Source organism: Pogona vitticeps, chromosome 4 (assembly GCF_051106095.1).
Source record: "Pogona vitticeps strain Pit_001003342236 chromosome 4, PviZW2.1, whole genome shotgun sequence".
NCBI lineage: Eukaryota > Metazoa > Chordata > Lepidosauria > Squamata > Agamidae > Pogona > Pogona vitticeps.
Window position 1 is genome coordinate 17,025,478 of NC_135786.1, and position 21,446 is coordinate 17,046,923.

General features: G+C 40.1%; 2 protein-coding genes across 4 annotated transcripts in view; both read right to left on the reverse strand.

The window, feature by feature from the left end:
* Positions 1-6,914, reverse strand: part of RTF2 (replication termination factor 2) — a 61,638-nt gene extending 54,724 nt beyond the window's left edge. The window contains exons 1-5 of the mRNA XM_020797503.3: positions 6,759-6,914; positions 5,078-5,172; positions 4,879-4,972; positions 3,534-3,673; positions 244-322 (exon numbers count right to left, since the gene is read on the reverse strand). Of these exons, the coding sequence (XP_020653162.3) occupies positions 244-322; positions 3,534-3,673; positions 4,879-4,972; positions 5,078-5,172; positions 6,759-6,827 (477 nt within the window). The 5' untranslated portion in view covers positions 6,828-6,914. The remainder of the gene's footprint in view (positions 1-243; positions 323-3,533; positions 3,674-4,878; positions 4,973-5,077; positions 5,173-6,758) is intronic.
* Positions 6,915-10,254: 3,340 nt separating this feature from the next.
* CASS4 (Cas scaffold protein family member 4) overlaps positions 10,255-21,446 on the reverse strand; it is a 43,388-nt gene continuing 32,196 nt past the window's right edge. For all 3 annotated transcript variants that reach the window (XM_078392156.1, XM_020797517.3, XM_072996826.2), the window contains 5 exons: positions 20,503-20,607; positions 17,140-17,289; positions 15,034-16,368; positions 13,876-13,956; positions 10,255-11,977 (listed from right to left, as the gene is read on the reverse strand). In XM_078392156.1, coding sequence (XP_078248282.1) covers positions 11,573-11,977; positions 13,876-13,956; positions 15,034-16,368; positions 17,140-17,289; positions 20,503-20,607 — 2,076 coding nt within the window. In that variant the 3' untranslated portion in view covers positions 10,255-11,572. The remainder of the gene's footprint in view (positions 11,978-13,875; positions 13,957-15,033; positions 16,369-17,139; positions 17,290-20,502; positions 20,608-21,446) is intronic.

Consider the following 21,446-nt stretch of genomic DNA (forward strand, 5'->3'; position numbering starts at 1 on the left):
CCTCTAAGATGAAAAAACTTTTATTCTTTTATTGTTTTAATAAACAATAAAAGAATGTGAAAGCCAAACAAAGGAAAGCAGGATGATCTTATTTCTGAACTCACTGCTGCTACCCAACCCTAATTATGCAAGCTTAAAACTCTCTCTCTTAAATCAGTAGGACCTAAGCTTATGTATCTGGAATACAACACACCTTTACAATAAAAAAAGGGAAATGGAGAACAGAAAAAGAACAAAACTTACCTTGTGACACACTTCAGTTTTAATTTCTCTGAGAGCACGTTCAGAGAATACACATCCACAGTTCCGAAGAAAGCAAAACCTTGTAGATACAAAGACAGAAAAATTGATATTTAATAAACTCTAGCCACAAGCTTCAGTTTAAGGGGAAAAAAGCAGTTATGGCTTCAACTTGCAATCTTGTACATATCTACCCAGGAATAAATCCTACTGAACTGAATGTGGTTTACTTCTGTATAGATATGTATAACATTGTACATTAAGTCTTATGTAAGCAATGGGTTCAGGGTACTTGTGACTATTATAGCTTTATTTAACTTCACTACATCTTGATTCCACCTTTCTTCCTAAAACAAGCAAACCATGGTAATAATGAAATCCAAATAAATACAAATTAAATCAAAATACAAAAGAAATTTAGAAACACTATTAAGCAAGGCAGCAACAGATTTCAGTAGCATTGAGGCTGCAATTCTGCGACACATTTAGCTCGAACGAAGTCTTAGTATACTCATTGGGAACTGAATTCTAATATGCGTAGGATCAGCTGCACATCACAGCCACACTTAACTGAACATATTTCAGAAGTATATCTGAAGCAACATTTTAAAAAACACATTTCTACTTGTTGGTCAGAATGCAGCAGTTTAACGTGTGTGTCCCTAAGTGCCCTCATGTGGTTAAAACAGGCAACACATCTTAAGAAAAGGGTTTTGCACAACAGCAATAAGCACTCCCTGATTTCAGTAAGCAAATGATAAAAACCAATAATGTTGTCCTGATACACATTGACTTCTACAGATAATCAGGTTATTTATTTATTTATTTATTTATTTATTTATTTATTTATTAAATAAATAATCAGGTTTTATAGGTTTCTCACATTCCTCACTATAACTTTAAACAAAAAAAAATAAAATATGCTTATGCTCAGGCATTTTTTTAATTTGAGCTTTAAAAACTGTGTTCAAGGTACGTGCAGACTTAGCACTTCGAATCCCAGTGTCAAAAGAAAGGCGCCATAGAAATGCAATAAAGAAATACAGTGGTGCCTCGCATAACGAGCGCACTGTTTAACGACGAATCCGCATAGCGATCTATATTTTTAGATCGCTAATGCGATCGCATTGCAATGTTTTAATGGGTAAAACGTCGCATTGCAATGTTCCTAGAACAGCTGATCGGCGGTTCCAAAATGGCCACCGGGTGCCCAAAATGGCCGCCGGATGTGTTTTCACGCCCTGCCCTCGCTTTCCGAAGGTGCGAAAATGGCGGCGCTATGGAGGAACTTCGCTGAACGAATTTTAATGCGTTCCTATGGCTTTTTCCATTCCGTTTAGCGATGTTTCCTTATAGCGACGATTAATCCGGAACGGATTAACGTCGCTATGCGGGGCACCACTGTACAACTGAATAAGGCCTCTCTTTTTTTTCCCCCACACTCAAATATTAATAATTTAGGATTTTGGGGGTTATGGCTGGAAAATGATACATACATACTTGTTAGTGAGATAAACTGATCACAGGGAGAGGCACTTCTCTAAGGGAGCATGCATAAAATGCAGGTGTGTTGTTGTTGTTTAGTTGGTTTAGTCATGTCCGACTTTTTGTGACCCCATGGACCAGAGCACGCCAGGCCCTCCTGTCTTCCACTGCCTCCCGGAGTTGGGTTAAATTCATGTTGATCATGTATCGCCTACTAAACAGCACAATAAGTTCCACTACCTAACCACAAACTACAAGTCAAATAACAGTATTCTATATCAAACCCATAAAAGAACATCAACACCCCTAAAAAGGACAGCACAAATGCTACTGAGCAAGTGGGACGAGTCTGAGAAAACCTGCATAACACTAGGTCCTAAGAATCATAGTAAGCTTCCTCTCCTACACAGAAGTATGACTACCATCAATGCATCTACATTATGTAAAAGCGATTTTTAAAAACAAGTATTTAACAAATCTTTCTTTTCCCTAAAAGCTAATATCCATACCAAGGGAGAGCAATAGTTGCATACCCCCAAGAAACAAACACTCCTCGCTGAGAAAAGTTTTTCCAGTCCAAAAAGGGATCAATTGTGCCTCCAGAATCCACCCTGGAAAACGGACTGGCTATTTAAAGGCTATCCTTCCCACCATTGAGACCTGCTTTAGGCCCAAAGCAGTCTTTTAAAGCTGTAAATATTTATGTAATAATAAAACTCCACATGTTTTTTAAAGGATATTTTACGGCTAAAACTATACAAGAGGGGATTAAAACACCTTGAAATGATCCACGACAAATGCTATAGATTTTTAGGAACAACAAAGGACTATTTTTATAGTGATCTTTTTTTCTGGTGTGTGAAGAATTTTAAGATGATATAGTCCACTAAGATCCTGGGAGGGGTAAAAATAACCTCCAGACCCATCAAAGTTGCTCATCCATGGTTTACACTATTAATTTACTGGCATACTATTTTGCCAGAGATTAAAAATTGGAAAGATAAGGAAACATGCACAACATCCGAAACTGCACAGACTAAGATCCTACAATCCTAGTTAGCTATTAGTACTGAGCAGGTAACATAAACAAATATTCCAACACCTGGCTGTAGAAATATGAGTCTAAAAACACACTTCCCTACATCTAAACTTCTGAATTGCTTCAGTGATAAAAAGCAAATGTTTGCACATGATCATGCATCTTCTCCCTACTAACTTATTATGGACGTGCACATTTTTATGGCTCAGACCATGAAATCTAAATACATGCACTGATAGTTTAGTTATAACATTATCAGCTTCCAAATGATAACAGATTATAATGAATGATAGATAACTGAAGTCCCCTACTTCCAGCATACATTAGCTTTCAGAGGAGAGTTTATTATAAATCACTAAAATATATGTTGCAAATACAGATTATCCAAATAAGAGTATATACCCTGTTTCCCTGAAAATAAGACCTAACCTGAAAATAAGCCCTAGTATGATTTTTCAGGATGCTTGTAATATAAGCCCTATCCCAAAAATAAGACCCAGTTAAGTGAAACCCTGCCCTCCACCATTGTGCAGCATTGTGCAGCAACCAGAAGAAGATGCCATGACTGTATTTGAATAAATGTAGATTGTTGTACATGAATAAAATAAAACATCCCCTGAAAATAAGCCCTAACGCATTTATGGAACCAGAATTAATATAAAACCCTGTCTTATTTTCAGGAAAACAATGTAGATTCTCAACCATATTAAGAAAAATTAACAGAAAAATACTCATTACATTTACTTGTGATTAAACAGTAAACACTAACCGATGCCTTCCGTTCATTTCCAACCCAACTACAGGGCAAATAAAACGGGCACTCTGGATGTCATCATATTTGTCCCCTTTTGTATTCCCCTTGTCACCAGTCCAAGCTGGATTGTCTGTGAGATTCAATTCAATTACATTCTGAAAGGAAACAGAATAATATACATAGGTTAGTTTAAACTAAAGTGAGTTAAAGCAATCAACTAAAACAGTACAATTCTCTCCTCCAGCATTCTGTATTCAAGCGACTTGCAACATATTTATACTTTAAGAACTACCCATTAAAAGCTTCCTTCTAAAAGAGCGGTGGGAGTTAACTGCCATTCTGTTTACTGGCCCAGGTCTAAGTAACATACAAAACAACATTTAACTGAAGATACTAAATGTCCCAAGCATTTCTGTAACTACTGATCACATGAGTATTAGCTGCCACAGTTCAGTTATTACCACTGAATAATATAGCACTACTATAATAAGTATTATAATGATGTCAGAACTAGCAATATCTCTGTGCATATACACTGCTATGTAGGAGAAAAGAAATGAAGAAAAAGAGGATGGAGAAATTTTATATATTTACTTATGTATTTTATTTACATCCCATCTTATTTCCAGTAAAGGGACTAAAGGTGGCATACAAGACCTGAATTAGTATACGTGTATTTAAAATCACAACAAATTAAAATATTACTATTGAAATACAATGAAATCTATATAGACCGTATTCAGAAATGGTTTGCCATTCCCTTCTTCTGTGGGCATCCTGGGTCTGTGCAGCTTTCCCAAGGCTGCAAGGAATGGCCTTTCTGTGATGCACAGTGGGAAACTGAACTTCCAAACTCTGATTCTGCAGCCAAGTAACTAATCCACTGAGCTATCCAATGAATTTAAGACACATAATAAAAACTAAATACAATGTGTCTCCCACTAAAGATTCCAATACTGCCAGAGCATTTACAAATCAGAAGTAAGAACAGGACAAAGATACCCAAAACTGAGTATCAGAATAACAAATGTACAACTTCATTTGTCATTGAGTTTCTTTCAACCCCTATGATGACTGGACTGAACTCTAGTTTTCATCCTGACCCAATGGCCTTTGTAAATACCTGAAGCATCTATAAAACACAATGTAACTATAAGTACAAGAAAGTATATCTAAAGCATTTCCCATTGAAAAAAAAAACATGCTGTAGAAATAGGGTGCTTCAGAGACTCCATAAAAATCAATTTAACATGCTGAGGAATTGAACACAATGACTTTTCTCTGAACACACAGAACTGAAATATATAGATTCTGATGTCTAAAAAATTAGACATTTTTATATTTTACATTTTAATTTTACCTTAATACTCTTGATATGGGATGCAGCCTCCACAAGGACTTTATCAGAAGATTTATCGAGCAAAAATTCAATGATTGCATCTTTGTTATATAACCTAAAATAGAAGGAGTGTTTGGTAAAACACATGAACTCAGTGACAGAAAATTACTAGGAAATTAGGATATTTTCACTGAAAGAAAAACAAAAATTGTAAACTTACCTGCCAAGCTCACAAGCCACTATAGGCCTGCTTAGTTTTTCTTGACTTAATGTGCAATAGTACCACTGCGCCACCAATTCTGCATTTTTGTCAACCTAAGGTAAGGAATACATATATTACATATATATTACCAGAAAAACCACTACCTTTGAACTCATCACCCATTACACTTTTCCTTTCAATTTGAAATCAATTTCCTGTAAAACACTGTATGCATCATATACACATGAGGCAAGAATGGCAGGTAGATGATTATGAAAACAATACTTGTTAAAGAAAGCCACTTCATAATTATGAATGTGAGTATGTTTAAGAGGAGCTGTCCAAATCCATAGGTACCAAATGGCATTTCAGACTGACCCTTTCTTGCAATGCCCACATGTCCCACTAATCTAGAGAAATAAATTCTTTAAACATTTACAGAAGTATGCATGTTGACTGTGTAAATTTAAAAGCAAAACATCACAACTGACAGTTGCTTTTGGTGTATGTAAACTACATATGCATACGATCTAAATGCATAACATTATTGTCTGATTGTTTTATTTATAATCTTGTTGCTGTTGGATTTTATTTTAGTATGCTGTAAACCATGCAGAATAGTGTGTCACAGTTAGATTAGGCATCCTTCAGTCTCGAGAGACTATGGTAGCGTGCTCTTTATGGAGGACTTGGAACAGCGTCTAGTGTGGCTGAGAAGGCCAATTCGAGAGTGACAATCCTTTACACAATGAAGAAAAATACAATCTGTCCCCTGTCCAGCTCCCTGATTTTGCTGCTTTCGGGACTGCCTGTGCCTCGGCCTGCTGGACAAGGGTCTCTTCAAATTGGGAGAGGCCGTGATGCACTGCCTGCCTCCAGGCTGAACGCTCAGATGTCAGCGTTTCGCATCTGTTGAGGTCCATTCCTAAGGCCTTCAGATCCCGCTTGCAGATATCCTTGTATTGCAGCTGTGGTCTCCCTCTGGGGCGCTTTCCCTGCACTAATTCTCCATACAGGAGATATTTGGAATCTGACCATCAGCCACAGTAATGTTGTCACAGTAATGGTATATAAAATGAATAAATAAAATAACAATTTACACACATGTTGTAGATTCAGATACAGACACTGTGCACAAACAAAAAAAAATCTGAACTACCCAGTATGTAAACGTGTAATCTTAAACTCAATGTGAAAAAGTGTCTGATGGACTGGTAGCTATGTTAGCCTGTTTCTGCACATGCAAACACAAAAATATTGTGCTACCTTTAAAACTAAGCACTTCACTTCAATGTGAGCTTTCATGGATTACAATTCCCTTCTTCAGCGAGAGTGACACAATCCACAGGTGTTCCAAAAACAGGACTGTAATCCACAAAATCTGAGACTGGAACAAAACTGTTAGTCCTAAAAGTACCACAATAATTTTATTTTCGTTATGGTTTCATATTTACTGAAGCGTGTGGGGGGGGGAAGCTTCTGTCGGTTCTCTCTTCCCCTCCTCTGTTTTGCGACTCGGATTTCCCAGCACCTGACACGTATCCCACGACCATTTTCACGGTGATGTTCCCAAACCCAGTGTTTCAGCCGAACCACACCCCACTCGTCCCATCTCCCAGGTCTGAAAAGAACACAACCCAATCCTCCCAGCTCCTCTCGGGAACAGGGGCTTTCCCGCAGCTTTCCCCTACAAGCCTACCTTCTCAATTTTGCGCGGTCCCTTCACCAATTCGTGCCTCTTCGGGATGGTACCCCCATCGCAACCCATCTCGCCACCCAAATCCTTCCTCCTGCTTCCGGATTTCCACACAACAAAGGAACTTCCGGTCACGAAAGACAAACTCTTCCGGAGCAGAAAGGCAAGCAATGATGACGTATTTGGGGCGCGTTGCTAAGGGACCGTAGCAACTAATGTGGCGCAATCTATTGACATCCGAGGCGTTGTCTTTGAGCCGTTCCCTCTATTAAGAAGGGATTGGTGGCGAGTCTTGCGTCACATATTTCACTACAATTTGGCTCTAAATTAATACGACTCAGACTAGTTTCTGGTCCGAGTTAGAGATTCCAAACGTGCTTGCTTCGCAGTAATGCTGTACAGCAGTCTGACGAAATTCAGTAGCTTGAAAATGCTTTATACTGACATTAGTGGGTTTCGCATTGAAATTAAACAGACACACGATGTGGTTGTAGGTTTTCAGTATTATATCGTTTTTGCTGGCAGTAAAATACTGTTAAATTCAGAGACATGCTTCTAAAATTTGAATAAGACAATAAGGCTGCAATGATATATTTGATTAATGATTTTAGAAAAAAATGGTTTTTATTTTCCAACCACGTTTCTGATATAATCTGAGCTCATTTTTTGCTTGGGTAACCTTCCTGATTGAAAGAATATTGTGGACATCATAGATCTTGACCTCAGCAAAGCTTTTGACAAAGTTCCCCATGATATCCTGATCAGCAATTTAACCAAGTGTGGGTTGGACAAAACAACTCTCAGGTGGATACACAGTTGGCTACAGAATTGTAGTCGGAGGGTGATGCTTAATGGCTCCTTCTCAAACTAGGAGGAGATAAGTGGAGTACCCCAGGGCTCAGTCCTGGGGCCAGAGCTCTACAAACGGTTTTATTAACATGGATCAGGGGATACAGGAAATGCTAATCAAATCTGCAGATAACACAAAATTGGGTGGAATAGCCAACACCCTGAAAGACAAACAAAATTTGAAATGATGTACAGTATAGGCTCGAGCACTGGGCTGAAAACAACAGAATGAAATTCAACTGGAATAAGTGCAAAGTTATTGCACCTTGGAAAAAGAAACCAACTGCACGGTTACAAGATGGGGGATACCTGGATCAGCAGTATTATGAGTGAGAAGGATCTTGGAGTTATTGTAGATCACAGGCTGAATATGAGCCAACAGTGTTATGTGGCTACAGAAAAGGCAAATGCTATTTTAGGCTGTATTAACAAGTATAGTGCCAAAATCTTGTGAAGTGCTATTTGGCAGTGCCCTCTATTTGGCACTGGCTATGCCTTATCTTGAGTATTATGTTAAAATCTGAATACTGAAATTGACCAGTAACATCACTTCAAGAGTCCTAACGAATTAGGACAAGTTCAAAGAAGGGCAAGAAGGATGATCAGAAGACTGGAAACCAAGCCCTATGAGGAAAGACGAAGAACTGGGCATGTTTAGTCTTGAGAAAATAAGACTTGGGGGGGGGGAAATATACTGCTTTTCAAATACTGTACATGAAAGATGGCCATACAGAGGAGAGGCAGGGTCTGTTATCAATCATCGCAAAGTATAGGACATGTAATAATGGGCTACAGGAAATTAGGTTTAGAGTGAATATCAGGAAAAAAAATCTTAACTGTTAGAGCAGTATGACAGTGAAACCAATTACTTCAAGAGGTAGTGAGTGCTCCAACACTTGGAGGCATTTTAGAGAAATTTAGAAAACTACCTGGCAGATATCCTTTGATTTATATTCCTGCATTGAGCAGGGGGTTGGACTTGATGGCATTATAGGCCCCTTCCAACTCTATGATTCTGTGATTTCCAAGATAATGTAGACATTGATAAAATATTGAAAAGCAGTGTACAACAACAATAAATGCAACAAAACAGCCATAGAAGACAGTCATATGTGAAAGTTTAAAGAATTAACATTGGATCTGTGGTGAAGAGACTTCTATCCTTCCAGATATTTTGCACTGGAACTCCCTTCAGTCTTAATGGTAAGGAACTAGAAATATGACTGCCTGAAAGAAAACTCAGGAATGGAAAACAATAGCCCCCTCAAACCCCCACTGCTGTATTCCTAAAGCTGAAAAATTTTAGATTGTGATTTGTGGGGGTTTTTTTTGTAAGAATGGTAAACAAATGTTTATGATAAGGTGTTCATATATTACTACCCAACCTCCATTATTAAACTTACTTTGAAACTCACTTAGACTTGACATGGAATAGGAAATTTCAAATGCCGCACAGAATAACTTTTTCCCCCTCATATGCCTGCAATATGGTGGCACAATACAGCTGTTTTTGCTTCTTTTCTGCAACAACATCACAGTCCCCACAAACCCATGCATCTGCTTACCTGATGGTTGTTGCAAAACTGCTCTGATTAGGTTTCTGAAGAAGCTAATGCAGACATAGCATTTATCTGCCTTTTACAGGTTAGAAGCTGGTTGTAATGTGGTATGCTCCAGCATCACTACTTTGACCTTACTTAAACCACTGCTGCCTGCACAATGCAGAAGGCCCTAGTGAGGCTTAAATCAAACTCCAGGAATTGACAAGGACTCAATAACCATCTCTGATTCTGCAGAAAACAGCACGATTCTGCAGAAAACAGCACCTCCTGGGAAAGAAAGTCTGGTCCCTGATTTGGATGAGAATGCTTGTCCACAGAAATGAACAGATGAAGGCAGAGGACTAAGTTTAAGACTTTCAAGGAAGATCTCCTTAAGAGTAATGGTTGCATTGGAAACAAAAGGACTTATTGAGAGTAGGACTTTTCTCATAAAGGCTAAATGAATGGGGTCTCAAGAACCATCATCTAAGTTTTAGTTTTGGCTAAATTAAGGACTAATAATGTCTGATCCTGCCTGGATCTTGTCAGCCAAACTCTACATCCTAGACTTTTGCTGACTTGTCGTAGGATCCTCCTTGTACTGATTGTACTCTGCTAGCTTGTTGATTGTGAATGGTTTTGACATTAGTTACAGAACTCTTTGCTTTGATTCTACCCACTTAAAGGCAGTATTTCACTCTTTATTTTGCTTTATCATTCCATGTATTTCTGAATTGCCTTTTTGAGATTAAGGCCAATATGCTTGATTATCAGCTTTGACTTTGTCCAAGGCAGAACATACCATCAAGTTTCACCTGACTGGGAACAGGACAACAAAGGTAGAGGAGCGTGTCTAGCCAATGCGAGTCCTATTCAAGGGTATGCTGTCTCGTTTCTGGAATATAGGATTGTTCATACATACAGAAAGGCAGAAGAGCAGAAACACATGCTTCTTAATCCACAGTTAACCATAATTATATTTGTACCTTTCAGAGTATTTATCAGCCTTTCCCTATCAGATGATCAGCACTGTGACAGCTGCTGTTGCTCAACACGCAAACCATTCTCCAAACAGCCCACGACTATTTAAATGTATAGGTCTCGAAGCATTTGACCAAATATGTATATATTTATTCTGGCAACATCCCCATGAGGTTGGGATCTACAGTACTATTATTTTCCTTGTGCACATAGAATGACTTGTCATAGATACTCTGCATTAAACAAAGAGTCTATCATACCTAGAAATTAGTTCTTGTTGTAGTCTTTTCTAATGACCACTTTAGCCCTGTTCAGACATTTCAAACATGAATAATTTGCACAGGGATAGTCCCACCCCTACATCCCTGAGTATTCCAGACTAATCTGAACTCTCAGGCCAGTATCCTGCTAGTCTTAACTAGAGAGTAATTCTACTGGATCAATAACTGAATGACAAGTCAACATTTATATAAATGCTGCTGAGTACGTGAATCTGTTGTAGTTGGAAACAGCAATAGAATGAAGGTCTCAGTTCCAAACTTGCCAATGTTCAGCAACAAAGTGTAAAATACAGATCTACTAATATTGACTAGAATGGAAACAGATCTCTTTCTCCAGTAAAGCAGGATCAGTGACTTCACTGAGAGTTCTGCCTGTGTTCAAGTAAGCATGAGCAGAGCTCCTTTTTAGGCAAAATAACTTTAAAAACTCATTCAAAAGGGAAATAGCTTAATGCAAATACATCAGAAGGAATTTTATCTTCCTTGGCTTGAACCAACCAATCAATCTCATTTCAAGTATTAATCAGTTCATCAATACAGGTTTACCTATATTACTACCCTATTGTGTACCGCATAAGTGATTTTTCAACATGACTATGAGAGAACATAGGTCACTTCTAGTATCAGGTAAAACGGATAACTCTTTTGAGAGCAAAAAACACACACATAAGAAGGTAACTGAGTTGTGTAAGTGACGTTATACATAATGTTTATGCTAACCAGGAGTCTGAAAAGTTATAACCGCTATTCTTAATATGTCATTTTCTGTATCCCATTTTATTCCACCCCAATAACCTTAACCAGTCCGTGGCTTGAATACTAAATGCCATACTTCTGAAGAAAAAGCTTGGTCCATGAACACTCATGCCAAATAGCAATTCTTAGTTTTTAAAGGTGCCACAAGATTCTTTGTTACTTCTGTTACGATAGGCCTAACATGGCTACTTCCTTGGAAATTCTTTCAGACCTTGATGCCCAACATTGCAAGGTCTGAATTGAGAGCGTGGGTCCAGTGCATACAGAGATACAGAGGTGCAGCCAGAAGATACAGCCCTGTGCCCAACTCATGTGTTGAAAATACAGTTCAGCTTGCCACTATATTAGACTGCTTTGGAGTTTGCCAGTATGCATGTCCTATTCTTAGAAAATCAGCAGTATGATCACTTTACTCCATCATTGCTCGGAACTCCTCTGTGTACTTTAATAGCCCATCAGCTTGATTGCGAAGTTCTTTCATGGCAACAGCACATGGATATTGCATTGCAGCATTCTTGGTTGCAACTGCCAAGTTCTTCAACAAGCCACAAAAATTGCTGCTACCACTCAGGACCTCATTTCGATTGGACTTTTCAATGGCTTCTTGACATAAGGCATCCACCAGCCTTTGGCCCACCATGATGATCAGTTTGCTTTTGGGTATGAAAACATCAGGGGTCTGATCACTCCTAAGACTTTCGAAAAAAACAGCAATGGCTTTCTGAACAGCCCCAAAATATAGTCTGCAGATACTGGAGAGCACCATTTTCGTGGCTAGACTCTCCTCGTTGTGTTTCATTGCAGATGGAGAAGCCTAGAAAGGAAGAAACAAAAACACATCAACAACTTTCACTATCAAGCATGTAGTTTATTTTAAAACATCTCAACTGACAAGTACAAGTTACCTATGAATACATAATTGGACATACTACAATAAGAAATGCAAGTTGATACCTTAAGCCAGATCAGATCATTTCGTCAACCAGCTCAGTATAATCTACTGTTGTGAAGAACAGCTGCTTTTCACAAGTGGCATACTATATGGCTCCTTTTCTCTAAAGATATCAGAAGTGGAAGTTGAGAGCTTCTGAATGCAAAGCACATGGTTTGCCTCTGCAATGTGGGTACTTTCCTAGCACTAACAAAATATTGGGCTAAATTCCTTGATGTTGACTATTCAGCTATCCATCGCCTTATCTATGAATGCCGTAAACCATCAAAACCTAAAGTGGTGGCTTGTGTGCGTGCACGCGAGCAACGGTACATTTTTAAAACGAATTCTACTGTGTGAAAAACTCCTTCACACAGAACAGCTTACTATATGGAGCATATGGAATTTCTGAGGGTGATTACATTACAATCTGATGATGTGAAGTGGATCAAATGACCATGCCTGGTATCCTATAATAAGTGATTAACATTAGGAAGTTTTCAGACAGCTAGAAATGTCTCCAACTTGGAAAACAAGTAGACTGCTTTGCCTCTTGTAGATCAGTGTATTATTTGTGATCCGAACCACACAGCTGTAACTTGTCTAGAGGAAAGTATTGTTCCACTAGAGCAGGGGTGTCCAACCTTTCACCTTCCCTGGGCCACATTAGAAGATGAAGATATGGTTTGGGCCGCACATACATTTGGTTTGGGCCGCATGGGGGGCAGCCCTAGCCGTCCTCCGCAGCCCTGCTCCAAGCGCGCTTACTGGCAGCTGCGATCTCAGACAGCAGTGGCTGCCAGCTTCGACTCCGGCGGCTTTATGGGGCTGGGAGGGGGTCCACCTATTGACGGGGATGGCGCAATGCAGTCACGCAGCCCCCTGTCCCCTCCCCTCCCACTCCTTCCTTCCTTCCCTCTCCCCCCTCTACTGTTGTGACATGCCCCGGCCACATTCCGGCTGCAAGCGCCAGCAGTGTATCTTGAAACTTTGGAATTTCTTTAAAAATAAAAAAATTGCACTGGGCCGCATTATGAGCTGACCTGGGCCGCATGCGGCCCTCGGGCCACAGGTTGGACAAGCCTGCACTAGAGTGTTTCTAGTTATTACAGAATGAAAGCCTCCGCATCAAACGTGGCTTGATCAATAATAATAGTTTGTAGGCGGTGGATTCTTTGGGCCTCAACCTATAGGAAGCATTCCCTTTTTCTCTTTCACAGTAGGAAATGTTTCTCCTAAACAGGGTACTTCTGACCTTGGTTTTATACCTATTCATATTGTTCTATGGTTTTAAGTGTCTCTAATTTAAAAATTATGCTTTCTTAGCTAGCTCTGAGAGCTTTGTTAGTTGATCAACATGTTTTAAATGATTCATTCTCACAAATTAAACAACAAATGTTTATGTTAATTATACTAAGATGTAGGCAAGGATGCTATGTAGCACAACAATCACACAATTCTCAGTTATGTGAGAGGTCCTACATACATCCTATTTGCACACAAAGGCATGCTACGCCTTCTGGCATAAGCACTTTCTGGCCACTGTGAAATGAAAGAGCAGTAAATCGGGGCCACCTGATGTGATGCTCTGACTTCAGTGAAAGGTCTGGGCACAACTCTTCCCACAACAAGCTGCCAAAAAAATACACCAATGGTTTTCTCCTTCCTTGAGCCATCTAGGCTCAGTCCCATACAGGCACACTGGGGCTTTATGCTCTTCTGGTACTTTCAAAGACCAGGCTGAATGTGTAGATCCTTGTTCTGAGAAGAAGAAGAAATACCTTTGCTTTTAAGTCATCATTCTTCCCCTCTGCCTTGTGAGTTGAAAGTGATGGTTGTACTTCTTCCAGTCCTAATGGTTTCTGCAGTGGGGGAGAAGAAAAGATGTCCGTATAATACTGAGCAGAAATGTGAGCTGGATGTTTGCAGAAATTTTGCTTCCGGAACACTAGGAATCCTTCCTAAACCCATATCTGATTCCCAAACAGGATGCCACCCTGTGGTGTGTGTGCGTGCTTCAAAGCACTGGCACTTTTTCTGCAGCCACGACCCTGCAGGGCCTCTCCCCATAAGTTCTGTCAGATCCCTTTCCTGTCAGACAATCATTGGCCTGTGTCTCTACAGTCTGGCCCCTTCTTCAAAACCACTCTCCCTTTGAATCCCATAGGAATATACGGTATATCCTTCCCTTATGTTCCTTTTGCATGTCCTGCCTCTGGGAGGGGATGGTACAAGGGTGTGGGGATAGTAGGCAAGATGCAGTGGGTGCCACTGCCTCCACATTTCACAAGTCATGCAAGAATGGGGGGGGGGTGTCTTTGGGTGACAGCTTCTCTCTTTCCTTTCCCTTGTCTTCTGCTCTCCCTACCTCTAAAGTTGCATCTAAGTCATAATTTGGATTGTGTGAATGTGTGTGTGTGCATGCTTAAGTCATAATTTGGATTGTGTGAATGTGTGTGCGCGCGTGCTCATGAAGGAATGGGGTGTGCACATGGAAAGTGTGGGTGTGGGTGAGTAAAAAAACTTTTGCTTCATTTGCAAGGTTTATTATTACTGTTACTTTAAACACGATATATTGATTGCTTGTTTGTATATATAAATGATTTTATATATTTTTTGCCATTTTGGCCGTCATTTCAATAAAATTTAAATGGAGTGCACGGTGACTCTCTATAAGCTTGCCGGACCAAAACAGAATAGCAGGAATGAAGACCCCCTTGACTTGACTTATCCCACTCCTGAGTTGGTGCTCCTAATATCAAGCTTTGATGAGCTTAGTAAGCATTGGTACCATTATTTATCTATTTAGTTTTGGGGGGAAAGGACCAGGTTAGGAGCCAGAGTAGCCACAGGTCTGACTATGCCTCTTTTGGTATATGTAGGGGGCTCTCACTCTCAAAACAAATTCTCAGTTCCTGCTGCATTTCCGCTTTACTGACCTGTATCTGAATGTAATCAGACTCTTCAGTGGCATCAACTCTTGCCTTCTCTTTTGGCTTCTCCAAAATACTTCTTAGAAGAGAATCATCTTCAACTTGCTGTTCAAGACTCACGTTATGTTCTGCACAAACTGTCCTGTTCTTGCCGGTTTTCTCTTTGCAGCTCTTTCTGAAAAGTAACTTCCCATTTGCTATGATGATGGAGACAAACCTCTTGATGTCATCTGGAATGGTGCGAGCCACCATCACAAACCGATCCAGGTCATCTGGATTGTTCTGAGGTTTCTTAATGACAAGAATCTCAAGGGACCATTTGCAGTTGTTCAATGCCTCTCTAGTTTCCACAAGGATCTGAAAGGAGTCTGTGAGTATATTTAGCTGTTTTTTAATTCTTGCCCGAAGTTTGCTATCAGAACCTGAAGCTGTGTTGCCTTCAATGGTCTGAGCAAAGTCCAAGAATTCTCCCAAGGAGACCTTTATGTGGTCAACTGCTCGATGAATTTCATCAATGTTCCCCTCTAGATGTTCTCGATACCTCCATTTGCTGCTCACAAAAATCATTAGACTTGCAATTGAACTGGATACACTGTGCTGTAGCTTAGTCAGAGTTTCTATGGCTGACTCAAGTTCCATGCTTGTTTCTTTGTTGGGCTCTTCTGAAGATGAAGACAAAATAGATGAAGATGCTGAAGATGAAAAGGAATCACTAGAAGAACTTGACAATGTTGATATTGTGCTGGTTCTGCTGTCTACACTTGAAACAGACAATCTGTCTTGATCTGGGTTGCCATCTGAGGACAACGAGGGAGGGAAAATGTATGTGTTGCCTCCAGAACTATGACTATGTGTGTTTTCTTTCTTTTGTGCCAATGCAACAGGCAATCCTCTGGGAATATCATAAATAGTCCGTTGGTGCTTCTCTTTCTCAATCCTGCAAGACGGAGCAGCTGAAGAAATGTCATAGTTACCATTTTGATGTTGCATTGACACATCATGTACAGATGGCACATCATACAGAAGGATCTCTGGACACGTTAACTTCCTCCGTATGGGTGGAACATCGTATGCCTCAGGATTCACTAATTTTACTTTATTCTTCATTGTTAGAGCTCTTTGTTTACTTGAATCAAACCTAGTTGGTGGTATATCATAAACATTTTTATTTTGGGAATGGTTCTGTGAAGTTTCCTGTATTCCTTTTTTTTCAGGTGACAGTGGTATATCATAGATCCACTCTGATTTCCGAAGATTTGGCAAGGTTTTGTAATCACTCAGATGCTTTCCTTGAGAACTAGTGACAACTTCTCTTGAAGATGTTATGGGAATTACATATATCTGAAAAGTAGCACAGACAATTGCAAATTAGTTCTATAATTTCATAGCTGTCTTTTTTTAATAATGCTGAAAGTGACATATTCTAGACAGAAAACAATAATGTTACAGATGGGAAATTAACAAATAAACTGAAACAACATGAATCACAAGACAAACCTTACATTAAAATATAAGTAGTAATGTGTAGATAAGACAAAAGAATACAGAATAGTAGAAAGTCTGTTTTGCAAAATGTGTTCTTAAGGTAGTCAAAAAGCAGAAAATGAGGGAGCTCAATGAGTCTCTCTCTAGGGATCAAATTTCACATTATTGGGCCACCATCATGAAGGTCCTTCAGAACTGGTACAAAATTGGGAATGTAGCAATCATTTCAATCTTTTTTGGTGTTTAGAATATTAAGAGGATGAGAGTTTGTTTTCGTTGATGTACACACACACACACCAGTTTTTATTTTGACTTTTTTGCTTTTGGTGACACATTGTCTACAACATCAGTCCTTAAACTCTGGACTAACCAGGCATTATATAAATATCAGACACTTCCCATTACAAATTGCCCACTGCAGTTCAGTTTCTGGCCTTTCGTTGCCACTCATACCTCCAGCTCCAGCTATTGATCTCAGGAAGTTCCAGGTTTGTTGACTTATCCATATCTACATTTCTTTTCAGGTACCCATAGACCAAGTGTAGTCCCTTAACTAGAGCATTTCTGCTTACATGCCTTGGCATAGCTCCATGTTTTAACAGCAAGCCATTGACTCAGAACACTTACATGGTCTAATGAAGACTCTTGCCATTTCCGTGCTTGTACCTTTTCAGGGCTTAACGGGATATCGTAAAATTGCTGCACCCTCTCCAGGCAACTTTCTGTGGTGGAGAAGAACTTGGAGCCCTTTCTAGAAGAAGGTGGAGTAGCAAGACCCTAATTAAATGTTTAAAAAGAAATTAATCCGTATATTTTACCAGTAGGGTTAGACGAATCATTTATTGTTTTCTTTAATGAATACAAAACAGAGATTCTATACTTTGGTCCTTGTGGATTTCCCTAAGTCTCCCCAAATGAAAGCAGAACAAAAGGATTGTAGACCATACGCAACCAGAGTGCACTGCATCTGGACTGGGCAACCTTTCTTCCCTCAGATGTTTTGGCCTACCGTTCCTTTATAATCCCATGACAGATGTCATGCCAAACATACATGGCTCAAAAGGCTACCCTGCTCCACTGCCTCCATTCTGAATCTCTGTAATTGCCCCCATGCAAGTGTGGGACTTGAAACAGGATTAAATGCCATCAAGTAAGAGTACCAGGCCAATAATCATGCACCATCCTCCTGGAAGCTTCAAGGTGTGTGTGTATGCCACTGCTGCTCCCTACCTTGCTCTCCACACTCAAAGCTTATCTTAGCAGGATATTGTTGCAAATTTAAATGCTAGCTATTTTTAAAGCCATACTACCCCTGAGGAAGACTAACGCAGTGGTACAAGTAGAGGATGGGGCCCACCAGAAGGTATTGTGCCTATCACTAGCATTTAATCTAGAGTTCTGGGTTATCAAACCTTTCACCTTTGTGTACCTTATGTTCCTCCAATCATTCTCTTGAGGAACCTAGGTCCCACCATGAAAGAAACAAGAAGCCCCCTTTTCTCCAAGGAGAGCTATATTGTATATCAACTGCCTGCTGATATTGTATTTCAAAGGCAAGTTTTAAGGCCATAGAAAACAAGAAACAAGGATAATAATTCCATTAATAGTTGAAAATTGTGTGGTGGGGAGTTTAAGTTATATTTCGGTAATATCTACAAACCATCGTTTGAAAAAAAAGAATCACAGGTAGGTAGACCCAGTGGGAAATCATATTTTTCACTTACAAGAGGACATGTGGACTGAGGTAGAATAAATTCCTTTAGCTGTTGCTGAAACCCAGTGCCCCACGTAAACTATTTTTGCATCCACATCTCATTGGTGGCACATGTACCACTGGTAGAGTCACTGGCCATGACTCATGAGCCAGAAGGGAACATGAACATGAAACAGCAGCCTCAGCAATCGGCTGTCAGTATGAAAGCTCTGGGTTGGCCAAACTGATAACTAGTCAGGGGCTTCCTGTGTATCGTCTGCCCTCTGCTGCCCACTGCCTTCCTGCCACTAAACTCGGAATCTGCACTTTGCCTTCCAAGCAATGAAAGAAATGCCTGCAGGCATGCTCAGGGCATAGCAGAAATGTCCTTGCATAACTAAGATTAAAGAGAGTTATGTGCTGGAAAAAGATGGGCACCTCTCTTGAGCTCAGCTGGATTCCAAAATGGATCGGGTCAATGCGATGGCACAGCACGGTCTGCTCATCCTCTAAAAACAAATTAAAATTTCAGTTTGTCTAACAATGGTGCAGGGGATGGAGAGTGTTCGTTTTCAATGCCAATGATGTCACAGGCTTTAACTAAATAGTAGTAGGATATTTATTGTGACTACTGTATGCAAACCACTAGTTAGCTGAGGGAGAAGGTAGGGATACTTTTCTCCTCATAATAGCATTTTCCTCAGAAGGTGCAGTTTTTATGTAACAGAGGTAGTGGTCTTCTGCGGTGCAACACCTGTTGGGTTATTGCACAGCATAACTGCCATGGAATAAGACAATAAACTGGAAAGACCAGATTCCAGTGCAAATGACAGTGGCAGGTACCCTCCTGTCAGGACTGGCAGCCTGGAGCCAAGATGGAAAGTAAATATGTAGTAAATTCAAACTAGGTTTAGGCAGTTGTGGCATCTGCCCAGGTCATGAATAGTAACAAGCTATTTGCATGTATCAATGAGAATGGTGGAGAGATATAAGTCACAAGATATAAGAGTCTCTGCAAGGAGTGGGAGAGAGTTGAGAAGGGAGATATTGGAATGGGGAGTTTGGAGTAGAGAGAGAGAGGGTTGGCAGTTGTGCATGGATGAAGTGGGATTTTTGGTTAAGAGTTAAAGACATTGATTGTACCTTCATCACTAGTACAGTGGTGTCTTGACTTACGACTGTCCCTACTTACAACCAATTCAACTTATGACCAGCTCCGGCCGCAAAATTTAGCTTCTACTTGCGACCGGAGCTTTCACATAGGAACAGAAAAAGGCAGGGGGAAAAGGCGGGAAATTCAAATTGCTAACTGTAGGTGGCAAAAGAGGCTGCTCTTAAGGTCATACACTCCTTATCCATTGGTGCCAAACTCAGCATCTTCTTTAGTTTTTCTACCCTTTTCTCCACTTCTAATTGGGACACTAAGTGCCAGATTTAACACCAGAGATCCATGGGTGTGTGTATGATGCTCCACCCCATTAAAGCTTCTAGGCTGTTTGCTCCACCCCCAAGGTCATGCACAAAATACCCGATTTCTCTCACATTTACCTACAATGTGTGTCCAAAGACAGCTTACGTTCTTAAAATACGGCATGTAATGTTAATGTGGTATGCTTAAGCCTTGTTTAACAATATCAAATAGAGTATAGTAAATTGAATTTGATTAAGCACTGGAATTTAATTATGAATTTTTTAAAAAGAAAACTCACATCACAGTCTAGGACAGGGCAGGAGAGATGTGGTACTCAGACTGCATGCAGTCCTCAGCAATTTCTGTGATCCTCCTAAACCCCTCCCAATCTCTCTTTTCATGCAAAGGAGGGTGAACAGCCCCTTATGGAAGCCATCAGAAATGGCAATTCACATATGGTCCACAGTCAAACTCTTTAAAATGTCATTTTTTCAAAACCAGACATGGGTTGCAAGACACTTTCATTTTTTTAACTGTTCTTTGCAGTCCCCCCAGAGGGCACCCAAGGACAGAAGACTGGCCCCCGAAAGCACTAAAGTTGTTCATTCTTGGTCTAAGATACAGTAGATAGAATTTACCATACTGTAACTGGCCTTCACACTGAGTGCCAGCGAAAACAAAATCCAATTTTTATGTTTCATGTTTCATAAGAAATTATCTTGATCCTTTTACACATTTTAATCAGTTTCTTGCTGTTTTTGTTTTGGAAGATAAATAGTATGTCCTTTTGAGTACTGTAGTCTACTGATGGGATAATTCAGAATGGAAGTAAAGCCACTATCTTTTCATATCTACTGGACATCTCCACTAGCTTAAGGAGACTCACCTGAGTGAGTAGGGATTCACGATGCTGTGGTGATGGGATGTCATATATTTCATTTTTGCTCTCCAGTGCTGAAGCACACATTGCTCTGGGAAGACTGTAGAGATGCTAGGGAAAAAGGAGAAGGTAGAAATAAGGAGATGGAGAGCGAGAATGAATTCCAGAGTTCTGTGAAGATTTTGTGAGTTCAGCTGCCATCATACAAAAGCATCTTTCATGGATTTTAGTTAACCTTGTGCCAGCTGCCTTGCTCCCTGCAAGATCGACCACGGCGAAACCCGCTGTTTGCTTTTCACCTTGAAAACAACAGGGCTTGTTCTTCACAGACTGATTTCCTTTTGTGGTAACATCATGCCTGTTTCCTTTCATTACTGGGGAAAGAAAGATGATCTGTTGCATGCAAGACAGTACAAATCTTTTGTGGTTATTGAATAGGTGAGTACTTAGGACATCAAAGAATATGTTATGGTGAAAAGCAATCAAGAGGGCTTCTACTTCTCTGTTTTCTCTAGCTAGTTAGATAAGTATTCAAAGCTATAAGTTATTGCCAGGTTTTCTCCCATACAAAATCCAAAATCTATTTCCTTCCATTAATTAGGGCAGTGATTCCCCATCTTAGGTTGCCCACGTCTTCTTGGGCTGTAGTTCCCAGAAGCCTTCACCACCAACTGTGCTGGCTGGGGTTTCTGGGATTCGGAGTCCAAGAACACCTGGGTTACCTAATGTTGGGAACTACCGGATCAGGGCATGGCCTTGATAATCCCAGCGCAGTGGGAATCCTGCGAAACTGAATTACCTTAACCCCTTGAGGGGTTAGGTTGCTCTGTTGCTACAAAGCGTTCCGCAAACAGCAAGGATCCTCAACAAGGGCAAGCCTAAGTTCTCCTCAAGACAGCAGCCCCTTCATACATTTTAAACCTCCCTAACCCAAAACAGGCAGATATGAT